At 41.0% G+C, this 16,729-nt stretch overlaps 1 protein-coding gene across 1 annotated transcript in view; it reads right to left on the bottom strand.

Moving 5' to 3' along the window:
* PKHD1 (PKHD1 ciliary IPT domain containing fibrocystin/polyductin) overlaps positions 1-16,729 on the bottom strand; it is a 412,333-nt gene that overhangs the window by 314,049 nt on the left and 81,555 nt on the right. The window contains exons 34-35 of the mRNA XM_069487338.1: positions 14,517-14,739; positions 7,871-8,021 (exon numbers count right to left, since the gene is read on the bottom strand). Of these exons, the coding sequence (XP_069343439.1) occupies positions 7,871-8,021; positions 14,517-14,739 (374 nt within the window). The remainder of the gene's footprint in view (positions 1-7,870; positions 8,022-14,516; positions 14,740-16,729) is intronic.

Consider the following 16,729-nt stretch of genomic DNA (forward strand, 5'->3'; position numbering starts at 1 on the left):
TGCTGGACATTGTGGATGCTATGTTCTTGAAAGCGTGGATTTTGTTGTCTTTCTTTAAAGACTATTGGGCTTTTCTGTAGCGGACAATTAATTTACTGGAAGAACCGTAATTCTGTCAAGCCCTGTTCTCAGGATCCATTTTCATGGGTCCAGAGTAGCTTTACTCTAGGACTAGAATATCCCTATTCCTAAGGTATGGGCTTTCTGAGGTCCCAACTCAATGCCCTGCTGTTGAGTGAGTTCTCTGCATTCTTACTGGTCTGTACTCAAAAATCTCCCAGTACTGTGCTGTTCCAAAGTATTCCCAGTACTTCAGGAATTCACTGCAAGACTCCTGGTAGTTACTCTCTGCCAGACCTCACAGAAATGCACGCACTACATGATTGGTTAGCTACATGGCCAAAGACTCAAGGGACCCCATGCAGGTTTCTGGAGCTCCTTCTCTGCACAGCTCCCTCCCCTCTGGTGCCCTGCCCTGCAAATTCCACCAGCACCAGCACCCTTAAACTCTAATCTCTTATTGCTCCACTTAGTGAGGTCGTTTCTCTCTTTTTGGGTTCCATTTCTCTGTGCTGTGTTTTGAATAGTGCTCTCAGACAGAAAGCCACTCTCCCCCATGCGGCTCCCTTCCTGTCAATGATCACAGCCTCCTGCTGTCTGTTATCAAACGTCAGAAATATATTTTGACTAGCTTTATAATTATGTGTGGCAGAAGGGTAAGCCTAAAACTCATTACTTTCTCATGGCCAAACCAAAAGTCTGTCCATGTATATTCAATGACAAGACACTAAAAATCTCAGTGGGCAACTGATAAAAGTAGGACTTTGTGAGACTTCCAAATGCCAGTATCTGTGGGTTTACACTCTCCATAGAAGTATCATTCAATCTCCTTCCTGGGAGGAAAAGAACTTAGTGTGCCAGGATTCTGGACAGAGGAAAGAATTTAGTAGGGATGAGTGGGTTGACTTCTCTTTAAAGAGAAAGCAGACCTTACATGCATCCTTCAGATTTGGGCTGCACTCTCCATCCCCACTCTCCCTTGCACTTAGTATCAAGAACTTAATAAATACCTTACTGATTCAATTTGTCCAGCAATTATACATCTGCTTCCTGGAGGGTGGGGTCCAGAAATTATGCATCTGCTTCCTGGAGGGCGGGGTAGGAATAGATGTCTGACTTGGTCAGCTAGGAATGGTATCCTGGGCATATAGCTACTCAATTTAGAGGTTAAACAAGCCCCTCATTTTAGCATCCTGCCTCATGCCCATTTGCTGGTACCTAAATTTCTCTAATCCCAAAGATTTTCTAGGACACTATGAGCAAATTGTCTTCCTTTTTATCTAAATTTCCCTTTGCCTTAAATTTATCTTTACTTTCCTGCACCCTAAGTCATTTGCCATTTTCCCATTGACTTTCCATCTTCACGTAATGTGGTTTGTACTACAAATGTCTCCTCATTTTATCAAAGAAGGATCTTGTTCTCCTTTTATTATATCTACTTGAAACAGGAGGTTCCTGCTTCCATCTGGTTAAGAATCCATCCTTAATAACCATATTAAGCTTCACAGCCACATTATCAACAATTTTTACTCTGTTTTTGCTGTTTTGGGGGCTCTTTGTTAATCACTTTTTCTTGTATCCCATATCATCCTCTCTTGAACTCACTTTATAGTTTTACAGAGCACATGATTTTTCAGAGAGTGCACACGGGTGATATATTTTCTAAATATTGTATAGTTTATGTGTCGTTATTTTGTTCTTATTCCAAATAAGAATAAGGATTCTAGGTTCAAAATCATTTCCCAGAGAACTTTAATAGCATTGTTTCTGACTTCTTTTTCTACTGACATGGCAGATTAGATGTTCGGAGAAACTTCTTCGAGTTCTCACAACTGACATTGCTGGGTGAAACATCCAGATGAGCGGGGCGAAAGTAGAGAAATTCCTTGGAGGCAGAAATGAAGAGGAAGCTGCTTTCTGCTGCCCTTTCTTCCTTTCTCTGAGCCTGTCATGGAGTTCTAGGGTTGCCTTGCGTTAACATTGACTTTAACATCCACAATGGACCAAATCCATCTCCTGTCCCCAGGCAAACAATCCCTTTATATTTTATGAGCCACTCTTAAGACTTCATCTTGAGAGACAGAGATCCAAACTCTCCATATACACAGGGACAGAGAAAAAGAAAGGGAGAGAGAGAAGCAGGGGAAATGTCCCCATAGCAGTTCTCATTAATTTCCAGGATGTCTGCCCAATCCTACCCTAGGAATTTCCCCCAGAGCTCCATTGAAAAATATAGCTGTACTCTTCTTTATAGTTTTCTCTAAATTTGCTTTGGGTTGTGTTTATTCTGCTGTAGTTTCTCCACCCATCCAACCCAACCTGCTATCTGTGCTTCAGAAGTCCCTCAAAACCTCTCTGGTTGTCTTATGTCACGCTGTTGTGTTTTCCATTACTCTTTTGGATTTTCTTTTTCTAAGTCTCTTGTTTCAATGTGTCACAGTGTCTAATACATAGTAGATATAATCAATGCCTTTTGAAAGAAAAGAAAAAATTACATTTGCTAAAATGAAAAGATGACTGTGTTTTAGCCATTCATTTATAAATCCATTTATTCATTCAATCCTTTTTCCTTTTTTTGAGCTCTGCTATGTACTAGGCATAGTTCTAAGCTTTGGGAAAACAGCAGTAACAAAAGAAAGTCCCTCTTTGCAAGGAGTTTACATCACAGAGCGTTATCATATTTTTTTAAATACACGTTGAAGAACAATATAAATAACAGGATAACATCTTTATGTGCAAATGAGTACATGTGTACCTGTATCTGTACATGTGTATTTCCTTTCAGATATAACCCTCAGGGGGTAGAATTGGAAAAGTGGCAAATGAGAAGGTTTTTTTAACTTCCTTTATTTGTATTTATGTATTGTTCATTACTACAATCAATTCAGGCTCTGTTTTAGGTGCTTGGAACACCCCAGTGAACAAAAAGCAGGCAAACCTTTCTGCCTTCTTGGAGATCACATTCTAGAAGGAAGAGTCGGATACTAAACAACAAACATAATAAATTAGTACCTCAAGTAGTATGTGAGCAGGTGATAAGAACTATGGAAAAATAGAACAAGACAATGGAAATTGGAAGTATGATATATGAGATCATTGGTAATGGGTTGCAATGTTAAATGATAAGGGTAGAGTTCACAGAAAAAGCAACATTTCAGCAAAAAGTGGAAGTGGCGGAGTTGTAGTTGAAAAAGGAAGGGGAAAGTATTCTAAGCAGAGGGAACCGCAAATGCACAGGCGTCAGTGTGGAGACGTGCCTGGTATGTTCCAGGAACAGCAGGGAGCCAGTATGTCAGGAACAGAGAAGGTACAGGCAAGAGAAGTAAGAGAGAAAGCTGGAGAGGACGTTGGGGTGGAGGGTGAGCAGTGCAGACAATGGCCCTTTATGTGAATATAAGGACTGGATTTGATTACAAGAGAATTTGGGAGCCATTAGGAGGTTTTTGAGGAGAAAAGTGGAATTATCTGGCATATTTTGAAAGGATCATTGTGGCTCTATTAGAACAGACCAAAAGGAGGTAGGGGTACAAGCAGAGAGGAGGTCAGGGAGCCCTTATAATAACTATAAATGGCCATAATAGATGATAGTGATGATGCTGGCAGTAGAATTGCTACAAAGTGGTCAGATGAAAAGTAGAGCTAACAGAATTTCCTGATGGATCTAATGTGGGATTTGAAGGTCAAGGATGCCTCCATGGCTTGAGCAACTAAAAAGATAGAGCTGCCATCAGCTCGGTTTAGGGCTATGAGGGAGGGAGCAGTGGAGATCAGGAGTTCAATTTAGAACCTGCTAAATCTGAGATGTCATTCTGATATCCAAGGGAAGATATCAGTAGGTAGTGAGGTACAGGAATCTAAAGTTCAGGAGACAGTACTGGGCCGGAGATTCCAATCTGGGAGTCATGAGCATAGATACATGGTATTCAAAATTTTGAAAAGATCATTTTGAAAAGCCAGCACATAATTTTTCTTACCTACCTTGTTTAATCTCCCACAACTCTGAACACTTTGTCTAACACAAGTTATCGACTGTTGAGTGTGTCCCCTCCTCTCCGTTCCCTCTGCCATTTACCCACTTCAGTTATCTCCCACCTGGTAGCGATGCTTCTGCCTCCCGTGAGTTTACCAATCAAGCGAACCTGTTCCCCACTACCAGGTTAATGTGACTCAAGCACGCCTCTGATCAAGCAGTAACTCCTCGAGGATTACTCGTCACCTGCTGAATTAAAGGATCAAACGCTTACCCCTAGATCACAAGCTAATCCCACCACACCTTTCCTAATTTACAACTCACCAGACCCCTTGTCACACATCGTGTTCCTGCATTAGCACTACTCCTGTGGGTTCTTGCCTCGGTGCCTTGTGCATGCTGGTTCCCCCGGAAATGCCTTTCCTCTGTATCCCTGAATACCTAAACCCTGTTCTTCATAGCATGATACAAATGCCACCTACTTCAGTGGAGCTCAGTCGACTGCCCCATCTGAAGGTGACCTCCCCACCTCAGAGCCCCCACTGTATGCTAGGGGACAGAGTATGGCATGGGCAATACTTCCCAAAGTGAGGGCAGCAGGACAGATACCAGCCCCAGGAGAAATTCTGGAAATAAAGACTTCCGTAGGCAAGTAAGTTTGCATAATACTCCACAGCACTATCCTCCTTAGAATTTCAGATTACGTAGTCACATATTGAATGCTCCCAAAAGTCCAACGGGATGAAAACATATATAACTTTCCTTAACCCAGCTTTCACAAATGTATTGGACTTTGAAACCCTTTCATCGCTAAATACCTATTCTATGAAACTAGCATTCCAAGATTCTCACATGGGGAATTCTTGAACTTGGAAGGGGGAATGTGGATTCTAGACCTGACTAAGCACCTGTCAGTGCTGGCCCTTCTGTGGACCAGACCCAGATAAAGTCACCATGCATCCTAACATGAGTGGCATGCTGTTCCCAGATCAAAGTAGGGAAATTGTACACCCCAACATGGGTAAGATGACCATACATCCCATCTGGGTGACAAGTTGTTCCATTCCCAATCCCAGGCAGGGTAATCACACAACCCAGCAAGGGTGACATATCATCCTCACATAATTATTAATTGTGGACTTCACACTCTCGAAAGCATCCTGGTTTGGGTGATAAATTACACAGTTAGTTATAAGTCTATAGACTTCATTATATCCAGTTCCTAAATCAAACCAAACCACCCTACAGAGAGTAGAATCTAGAACTAACAATTTTCCTATTACCTAGAATTTTGTTTTTCTGGGCTCTGGGCAACTGTATACCAGCAGCCACAGTTGTTCCCTAACTCCTGTCATATTGATCTAGTCAATGTGCTAGGACTTGTGCCCAAGACTCCTGTTTCATTCGTTAGGACCCCACTGGAGCTAAACCTAGTCATAAACCCAGATAATTTTGCTGTAGATCCCCACCATCGCTCCCCATGCACTCCAGGCTACTTGATAGGGCCCTGCTCCCACCAGACCATTTAAACCATGACAATACCACCAACACCTGAATGCAATGCTTATCACACCCAGAACCAGCAACAGTGGTACCTATGTCCCCTTCACCCCCTCAGGACTAAAGCTTCCTACATACTGGCACCGGCCTAGTGGGTTTTGAAAGACACCCCCTGCCCCAGTTCCTGAAGATTAGATGGCTTACTTCCCCCACAATGACTTATGGCCACATGGTCATGATGCCAGATAACTAGCTGTGTGGCCTTTATCAAGTCACGTCTCTTCCTGAATCTCAGTTAAGTCATCTCTGAAATGAGATGGCTGGTCTGGATGGTGTCCAACCTTCCATCCAACTGTGATGGACTCTCTCCTTTGGACCTTACCCACTTCCATACATGGCCTCGCTTCCCAACTATCCCTTAAAGGTGAGGCCTCTTTCCATGCTATTTTTTTATCTCCTTCAGGGCATGGCAGAGGACCTTGAACATGGTTGGAACTCAATAAATATATGTTGCATGAATATCTTTAAATATGTGAGGCATTTAAGGCTCCAAAAAAATTCAAAATTAGACTTTGAGATGATGAAAAATTACATGAAATCTAAGAAATGAAATGATCTAGTCAAAGCAGCAAGCACTATGGAGAAATAATTCCATGTCGTTTTCTGGCACAACTGCTGGTGAACTGGCACTGCCAATAATGGCTGACACTGGACACTCGCTAGGTGTGAGATGCCGTGCTCTTACTGGTTTCTACACTGCAAGCCTCACTACAACCCTATTAGGTGAGTTCTATTATTGTCCCCACCTTACAGATGAGAAAACTGAAGTGCAGTAACTTGCCTTAAGTGCCCCAGGCAGCAAGAGATGTACTTGTTCAAACCCGGGCAGTGTAGCTCCAAAGTCCACACGCTCAACCCCGGCGCCAGCCTGCCTCTCCCTCCCTCCCTCCAGCGTGTGCTCACGTGAGCATCTTAACATCACCAGGCTATTACCCACCTGGCAGAAACTGAGGCCCAGAGAGGCTTACAGATCCCTCAGTGTCCCAGAGCTGTCCCTCTTACCAAAATAAACTTTTGAAACGTCACTGACAGCTGAGAAAGAGGCACAGAGTAAAGTGGAGGCTGTGATTAGGGGACAGTGATCCTGGAGATGCAGGGTTAAAACTGGCAGTAAATTGAAAGCAAGAGGCACTTGGGGGAGACACAATGAAGCAAGAAGTGACAGCCCAGGCACTCACCTGGAGGGAAGGTAAAGGGGAGTGAGAAGGCTGGTGAGGTGACAGAATGGACAGCGGGGACCCAGAGGGGTGGGAAGGTAGACAGGGAGCACTTTAGGAAGGACAGGAAGAAAATGTTATTTGTAATTGCACACATTTTCAGCACCAGTGCCAAAGTGATAGAAAAACGTACATTTCGAATCCAGGAAGCACAGTTTAGGATCAGGCCGGTTTAACTGGAGCAGCACTCACGAGAGAATCTGGTACAGCGAGGGGCACATAATAGGCACTCAATAAATGTTTGTTCCAAATAAAAGAGACAAAGGGAGGAAAATCTGAGAATTGCTTTCATAAAGAGAAAGGCACCTAAGGGAGTAGGTGCTCAATAAATATTATTTTTTATCTGTGTACAGTGAGAAGCCTGGGGAGCTGTAAAAGATTATCTGATCCATTTCCAAAGAGCCCTGAGCCTCTGATTTCAATTCTCACAAATTCCCTGGAGAGACTGTGGAATTCCTCACCGGGGGCTTCAGAACACGTTTCCTAAAAGAGCCACTTGGAGGGAGTGGTTTAGACCATTTCGAAGCGGATGAATTGAGGTAGAGAGGTTAGACCAAATGGCCCTGCAGTCCTTTTGAGTTCTAATGTCCATGTAATGCCCTCAGAAACTGAAGTTTCCACTGTGCTCCCTGTGGAACAGAGATGAACCGGATGGACCCGTAGACATTGCTGTCCCACCAAGCAGAGGGTGGCTGAGTGACTTGGAAGCCTTCCAGTAGGTCCTGGTTAAATTGCAGGCCATTTATTTCATGAAGAAATAAACCACAGAGAGCCCCTTCCAAACATGCATGCAGAAATCAGGACAAAATGCTGAGGAGATTATCTGTTCAGAATTTGCTTTAAAAGAGCCCAGGCAGCACTCATTTATTTTTGAGAAAATATATGATTAACCAGAGTTAACTATGAATTCAGATATTGTGCATTAGACCAGCTCCTCAAAGTTTGAGAGCATTTAATATTATATATCGCTGCCATTTGGACTAAATTGTTTTTTTAATGTACACAATATTACAAATTTAATTTGAGCTGTTTGAATCAGTCTGTAAAAAAGATTTGATTATACCTGAGTGTTCTGGCCCCAGCTTTTCCATATCTCAGTAATCTTGGCGGTAATTGGCTGATTAGGCGTCTCACACTCCATCTCTGCCTCAGTTTCCATGGTAATGTTACAGGAGCTATTATAGATGAGAACTTCATCTCTTTCCACTTTAGGGCTGAAACGAGAGGGGAGGTTAAATGGGGTGTCATCAATCTTAATGAAATGCAATTATTTTTACTCTTATTAATCATTGCAAGCCATTAGCTTGTGGCAACTACAGGCCACCATTTGTCAAATTTTGCAAATTTCTGTAATTTTGTTTCCATTCTTTTATTGTTTATTTGTTTTCCCGTTATCTGCACACCCTGCAATGAAAATGCACGTGGTAAATATCTTTCACTGAGGCCTTTCTCTTTTCCAAATCTATCAGAAACATTAGCAAAAGCTTCCCCAAGCCCAACTTAACAAGCAATAGGCAGGGAATGTTTCCAGTTCCAAAAATGGAAACAAATGTTGGGGAGAGTTTTCAGTTGTTGTTGTTTTTTTTTCTTCTTCTTCTTTTTCTTTTCCCCTTCCTTCTTTCTGCTCTTACTCACACTTAGTGTTGGGGGAGTGAATTGCCTGAATCCCCCCAGGGCAGATGGAGAAATTGGAAAACCCACACAACTGGCTAACTGGTCCCTAATTCCAACTGTGAAAAAATGAGCTCATTTAGGCTTTCAATTCCCTCTCCCCAGCTGATGGCAATGAGGCTCTGTTGCTAGCAGTGGAACATTAACTTAGTAAATTAATTAAACTTACTTAACAGCCCAGACTAAGGAGATTCGATATATGTGCCAGTTATACTAGCAGCCACTCACTTTAAAAAGTCCTCTTGCTTTAAGGAGAGAAGCCAGACTGGATTTAAAATGAAAAACAGCAGTGTAACATTACACAAAGTCTAAAAATATGCTGTCTAGAGGAGGTGAGAACATGGACATTGAAGGGTATTGTCCCCAACAGGTGTGATATTTATTCAAGAATAATCCTGCCTGTAGGCATTGTTGCAACTAACTCAAAGATTATTACTGATAATAATGCATAATGTTTTATACTTTTCAACAATTTCATATGTATGATCTCATTTCAGCCTATAAATTAGGTAGAAATATAAAAAATATAACTCAAGTAGATCAGGAGATCTGCAGAAAGTCAAACACAAAACTGTAGCCACTCTGAGATCAGAACCCAGGTGTCCTCTCTCCTAGCGCAGCACTCTCAAGTTTTGAGAAGCTGATGGAACATCAGCCAGAAAGATGGCAGATCCCATGGGAAGACCAGGAAGGGCAGGGGAAAAGGCAAAAGGTCACTGCTTGAGAAACTATAAATCATGTCAAACCATAGCATCTTTTTTCAAATCAATGTCAAGATAGTTTCTCCCACAAGTTGCTAGAAATAATTAGCAGGATAAGTATCACATCTTACCACTTAATCTTCTCTTCTTCATGCTATTATAAAACATTGTCCACTCTGTGTTCACCTAAGATGTGACTTTTAAGCCCACTGTCCTCTAGACCTACCATAGACTGTCAATAGTTTAACATGGCACCACCCAGAACTGAAGGCAGAGAGTTTGGGCTGACCACTGGGGTCCCCCTTTATCTGAGCGCTCCCTCCCACAGCACCTACCACCGTGTTCATTTGGTAGCCCCTGTGCGTATGTTAAGATGGTGGCCAACTCAAAGGCTCAGAGCTGCTATTGCCTGAGGACTTCCCCACACTGTGTTTGTTCAACTCATTTTCTGAGAAGCGTTAGGCTTGGAAGCAGACCAGCTAGATTTGAATCCCCACACAGATATTTACCACCTACATGACATTGAAGACACTTTTCACTGAGCTTTGGTTTCCACATTTAGAAAATGGAGTTACTAACAATCGAGTACCTATTTTGTGGAGGTGTTGAGGAAATAGACTGAAATGAAGCACATAAAATGATTGACATGGAACCTGGTATACAGTGAGAGCCTGATAAAGGCAGTTCTTGTTAAAGGTTTTTGTGGCAATGGTGTTGGAAGTACTATTGCTGAAATGTAAATGTGGGAATTTACATTTATTGTTGTTACAACCTATTTCTCTGATTTAGATCCATTGCTCAAAACATTTTGAATCAAGTAGCCTGTAATTTAGCTATAAATCCGCTTATCTAAGCCATCACCCATGGGGTAGACAAAGCCACAGAATAGATACAGCATTTGCTCCTGGGGTGTCAGTCATACACCAAGATTCAGAAAGGAAAAGCAAAGAATTTAACTTTTAAATTAAGGCCGGGCGCGGTGGCTCACGCCTGTAATCCTAGCACTCTGGGAGGCCGAGGTGGGCGGATCGTTTGAGCTCAGGAGTTCGAGACCAGCCTGAGCAAGAGCGAGACCCCATCTCTACTAAAAATAGAAAGAAATTATATGGACAGCTAAAAATATATATATAGAAAAAATTAGCCGGGCATGGTGGTGCATGCCTGTAGTCCCAGCTACTCGGGAGGCTGAGACAGGAGGATCGCTTGAGCTCAGGAGTTTGAGGTTGCTGTGAGCTAGGCTAACGCCACGGCACTCACTCTAGCCTGGGCAACAGAGTGAGACTCTGTCTCAAAAAAAATAAATAAATAAATAAATAAATAAAATAAATTAAAATGTAATGCAATATTTAGAGAAATATGGTAATATGGTGGAAGAGAATGCAAAATTTACATGGACTTTTCAAACACCTGACTTCAGAGCAATTTTAGGCTTTGTCAGGACACTTTGGGCTTTGCACCTAGAATGTTTTTTTGCTACCGGGGGTGCAAAGGTTGTTAAAATAGTTTATGAAGGTCTCCCTCTATATTTATGTCATAAATCATTTATAAACCTATCGGAAAGGGAAGGAAAGTGGTTTACCAGATCATCACATTCTTTGTGAATCAGTTTCCAGGTAACTACTTTCATTTCTGAAGGCTCACAAACCAGCTGATTAATAATTTATTCAAGAATTTTGTCAGGTATAATGTCAAAGTTAGTTGTCCAGATTTTCAGAATTCCTCCTTTTTCGTTTTATAGGTAACTTGTAAAATATCTGACTTGCCTATCACCTCTCTCTGTTATGTGGGCCCTTCTAGATGGTTCATTGCCAGCAGTGGGTCCTCAATCACACGAGCAAATTTATTGTACCCAGTATATGAATGATCTGGGACTTGAACTCACGGAGAGTAGTAGCTGGCTTCCTTTACAACCTTTCTTGGCCTTGGGCTTCCACCCTCGTAACAAGTCTTATGCCCTTTCTAGACTCTTTGCTGGCAAAGGCATGGGTAAAATGAGCTGGGTTACTCTGCCCTCTCTGTTTGTGTGTTAGCAATACATTGTCTTCCCTGAGATGTTCTTCTTCCTCTGAATAGAGTCATATCCCTTTCCATTAGCTTAGACTTCTTTTCAAGCTTTAGCTCATATTTGTTTTTGTATTTGTTCCTGATTACCTTACTAGAAATGTTTTTTCATTAAAAAGCCATCACCAAAATTAGCTGAGACACCGAGATATCAAAAATAGACTAACATTTACAAAATGTCAAAGTTTCTAAATAGCCAGCTACTATTCCACATTTTCTTTCACAATAATCTTATGAATTAAGAAGTACAGCTAGCCAGGTTTAAATATAAATATATGTATGTGTATATAAAGATATCAATATATGTATAGATATAGATGCACATGTACACACACATGCACACACATAAATATTTATTTTGGGGGGATGTGGTAAAAATTTTTGGTCCAAATGGTGGCAAAGACAGTACTAGAACCTAAGATTCCTGGCTGGCAATCTATATTTCTCTCCATTAGTCTGATCAGATCCTAAAGTAAGCAGGTAATGCTGTATGTGCTCTTTAGGATAGGCAGGAAAAACACTTGCAGGCATTCTAGCTCCCTCACTTAACCTGAAACTGCTTCCTATGCCTCCGAAACCGCACTGAAGCTGCACAGCTCAGCCAATGCTCTCAGCACCGATACTGACAGCACGGCATTGTGCTAAGTACACCGTGAGTCAGAAGCCCTGAGTTCCAATCCCAGCGCTGCCATGGCTTGACTGTGTGACTTTAGAAAGTTACTTAATCTTCACTTAGAATAGAATCCAAACTCCTTTCTTGGGCCTTCTATGCCTTACGTACCTCCCTGAGCTCATCTAGGGCCTCTTTCCTTCCTTCTCACTCTATTCCCACCCTTCTGGCCTCTGAACAGCTCCTAAAACTTGATGGTTCCTTCGTACTTGCTGCCTCCGCTACCTGACTCTCCTCTTCTTACCTCAGTGTAAAAGAAAATTCTTCAGAGACACCTCCTCTGAGCACACTATCCAAAGTAGCTCTCCATTATTTTTCTATCACTTTATAGCACTTATCACAACATGCAATCATTCTGTTTATTACCTGACTTCCTCCTCTACCCTTAAGGACAGAGACTTTCATGACTTATTCACCATTGAATCACCAGCACCTGGCACAACACCTAGAACATAGTAGTCACTTGATAAATACTGGATGGATGGATGGATGGATGGATAAATGGATGGATGGATGGATGGATGGATGGATGGACAGGGCATATTTTTGCCACAGATACATGTCCACCTCTGCCACATGACATCAAATCCATAGTGGTAGTGACTGACCGAGAGAGAAGCATTTAACAGAAGTGGGTTCCCTGAAAAGATTCTGGAAGTTGGTCTTCTGGGTTCACAAGCATAATCTTAAGAAGAATCAAGTAAGTTATTTGGTGCATGATTTTTTATGCCCCTTGTATAATTTATAATGTGTTTTCTGGTTAACAAATTAGCACATATTCACTAAAAAAATACATAAAAACTTAATGAAGAAAATAAATATGATCAGTACTCCAGCCACGTAGAGATAAGCACTATCAACATTTTAGAATACATCCTTCTAATCTCTATTGTAATCAGCAATGTGTATGCAAACATACATGCTATTGACAACAGCAGGATCACGTTGATACACTATTTTGTGACCTGTGACTTTTACTTCTCAATATATCACCAGTATGTTCCTCTTTGGTTAAATATCTTATATCATGACTTTAAAGGTTTCTTAGTATCATACCATTTGGATGCATTCTTAATTACTAAATCTTATTTCATTCCAAATATTTTATTATACCTGAAAGCTCCAAGAACATGGTTGCTTGTAAATGTTATGCATTTTTATCTGCTTTCTTAAAATAAAATCCTAGAAGTGAAACTACTGGGTCTGAAAGTATAAAGAATTATAAGGTTATTAGTGCCTTATTGAGTTGTCCTCTAAAGATTGTATTAACTTCCCTTCCCACTAGCAACAAAGAGCAGTGAGAGTTTTCTCCCACCCTCACCAACACTAAACTCTGTTTGTTTAAGTCATAGCGCATTTATTTTAATTCTTAAGAAAACACACTGACTTTTGCCTGCTGCAATAGCCAGAACCCTGAGCAACACTTTTGAAATGATTTGAAATGATATGCATAGAGAACGGTGTAACTTTTAATGAAGTCTGAGGCTCCCCAGCCCCCTCCAGGAATGAAGAGGAAGGAGAGGGGAGAGCTCTGAGGAATCGTTTGGGATCCAGATGAAGTCCTGAATTCAGTGGAGCCAGAAACTGCTCACATGTACTTCTTGGTGTCCCATATTAGTAAGTTTTGAAATCCAGTCTTACCCTATTTCCTACGTGACATAAACACGGTTCTTCATGCCCCGTTAGAAAGCAACCAGCCATGGAGCATTCTCTTTTCCTCTCTTGAAACCTCTGATGGCAAATTCATACTAAAACACAGACCGTCTCAGGACACCCAAAAGTCAGACTGCCATGGAAAGAGCTGGTTATCTCTTTCACTGTGGGTAACTGGGCTTCTTTAGTTTTGTAGCTTAATGGGAAAATAGGCCTTCATTAAATAACCAGAGGTAACCACTGTATCTAGATAAGAAATAAAGAAGGATGCAAGGCAATGTTCAGCCCTGAGATATCACCCTGCATAGGAAAAGAACTGCTTGCTGAAATTAAGGCCATCCGCAGTTACCAACATGGTCACACTTTTTTTTTTAAATTTGTTTAGAAAAGGAGGGTTAACCTGGAAAGTTACAGTATTTATTTGTTAGGGTTTTTTTTTTTTTTAAAGTTCAAAAAAATCCTTATAAGCTTATGGCTTCTAAATCCTAGATCTACAGTAATTCCGCCCATGCAACCCCTCTCCTTTTGAATAAACATTGTATAATCTGCTAGATTTCTCCATGACTTTTTTTCATACTTGTGAATCTGTTTGGAAAGAAAAGAAAAAGGAAACGGGGAGGCGAAAAAAAAAAAGCCTTCTGTTTTTCATAATGTCTAATCTTTTTCCCCATTGGCATTCACCAGATGTTGCTGTGGATCGGAAGATAAATATTAAAATCTAAGCAAGAACAAAGCGAGCTGTTTACTGGGCAGATTTTTCAGATGTTCTCTTGAACATTTGAAAAAGACAGGAGATGCTTTGAAATGCAGGCTGGCTGGGATCCACAGTGGACTGGCCCCCTCCAAGAGAGCTGGGCCCCACGGGCCACTTCCACCCAGCTTTCTTGGGGCTCTACCGGCCGCTGGCCATGCACTTGTGGGGAAGGCTGTGGGGGTGGGGGAGACAGGATTACCTGATGAAGAGGCCTGAGAACGATGATGGAAACGCTGACTCTGTCCAATGATCAGGCACAAAGAGGCATTGAGAACTTTCTTCACAAACATAGAGGTAAGGCCATGATTCAGCCAGTCTCTCTGTCCCCAAGGCAACGGTCAAATCACACTGCACATAGGTGTGGCTGGTGGCCTCACAGCTGTCCTCCTCATGCTTCAGGGCACACAGGAAAGCCACTGACACTGTAGGAAACAGTCACCGTTAGGAAAGAGCCACGGAAAGAACTGAAGGACTCACGTCATTTCATAAATGAAGTTCATATGTCCTCCCTTGACCAACAGGAAAAGGAAGTGATCAGTTTGCTTTTTTTAATGTATTATGTATTTCTAATATACACAGAAGAATATAAGTAACATTTTTATAAAATATAAATCATCATCATTAAAAGTTCATGTGAACCCAGCAGCCAGAGTAAGATCTAAAACGGGTGTGGTACTCTGTTCACGCCCCTCTAGTCCATTCCCTTCCTCTGCATGCTCAGAAACAACCACCTGGCATTTTTTAAATAGTTTTACCACATAGGTTTGTATTTCTAAACAAGAGATTACTGCTTTACTTGCTTTTGAACTTTATAACACATGACAAAATATTCTTTGACCTACTTTTTTCATTCAATATTATATTTCTAAGATTTATCCAAATTATTGCATATAACTAGTGTTGATACATGTTCACTGCTGTTCGGTATTGTATCGAATGAAAGTACTACAATATATTTTTCTCTTACCAATGGACTTTTGGGTATTTCCCACTTTTTTCTGTTACAAACATGTACAAAATTTTCTCTAGGGTGGGTGCCTAGAAAGATAATTGCTTGTTCAAAGGGTAAAGTACAAGTTCAACTTCACGAGATATTGCCATATTGTTTTCCAAAGGGGTTGTGCCATTTTACATCCCTGCTCTATTTATGAGTTTCTATTACTTAACATAATTGCCAGCACTTAAAATTATCAGATTCTTAATTGTTGTCCATCTAATGTGTATAAAATGGTATCTCATTAGGGTCTTAATTTGCACAATACTTTTAGGTTGAACAATTTTTTATGGTTAGTAATAACTCATGTTTTCTCTTCTACGAAATTCCTATTCCTGTCATTTGCCCATTTTTTCCTCGGGCTTTTTGTCTTTTTCTTATTGATTTGTATTCTTTATTTATTCTTGGTACTAGTCTTCCGGAGATTATATGATTACTAATACCTTTTCCAAAATTGTGGCTAGACGTTTCACTCTCTTGCTGTTCATTTTCATATAATTATGACCATTAACATATTATAAAGAAAAAAAGTATCTGAAGCCCTCTGACCCTTAGGCCATTTCTTTCTGGGTCACAAGACACATGTAAAAACCATCAATAAGGCAAACTGGCAATAATCTTTAGAAGATGAACAAATCTCTACATGAGATAGTTTAGGAGCAGCTCTGTCTGGAAACCTTAATAAAGTAAAGAGGAGGAAAGAAAAATCTCTCTAGCCTGCTTCCTCTGCAGCTAGCCTTTCCACGCAGGTATGCAAAAAATGTCATCAAGTGCTGTGGGCTTCAGCCTACACCTCCCTGCTTCACCACAGCTCCGCTGCAAGGTCTAACCGAGATAAAGACGGGTGAGAGGGTTTGCACTTGTGCAATCACACCCAAATAGTATTATTATTGCTGTTATGTTCTAACGCACCTGGCACCTAGAAGGTTCTCTGTGAATGTGTTTCAAACGAATTATAGCAATAAAAAGGACTGACAGTAGGACTCTGTATGGACAGACAAAACATGACAACTTTCCAGTTAGTAAGCCCTAAGGCAAATAAAAACAAGCTCAACACCTATAAAATAATGAATTCATTACAGGTGATTAAGCGAATGCAAATTGACAAGGTGGATTATGAAAATCACCCAGGGCTGAGGATCAAAATTCATGGGTTTTACTCAAAGTTCTGCCACTAAATAGCTGTGTGACTTTAATCACTTTAGCTTTTCATGCCTCATGGAAAAGTTAAAGTTTCCATGAAAAAGTCATGTGGTATAATTCAAGGTATAAATGCAAGAAAACGCAAAGATCAAAGGTCTTGCTCATTTTAGACAAATACAAAGTATTAGTTTCACCTAACAACAGGGTGTTTGAGCAACTACCATATGAAAAAGTAAAATTCTTGTTTTGTTAGAAGAGCAATCTGTGAGGAAGGT

The sequence above is a fragment of the Eulemur rufifrons genome, chromosome 15, assembly GCF_041146395.1.
Source record: "Eulemur rufifrons isolate Redbay chromosome 15, OSU_ERuf_1, whole genome shotgun sequence".
NCBI classification, from domain to species: domain Eukaryota; kingdom Metazoa; phylum Chordata; class Mammalia; order Primates; family Lemuridae; genus Eulemur; species Eulemur rufifrons.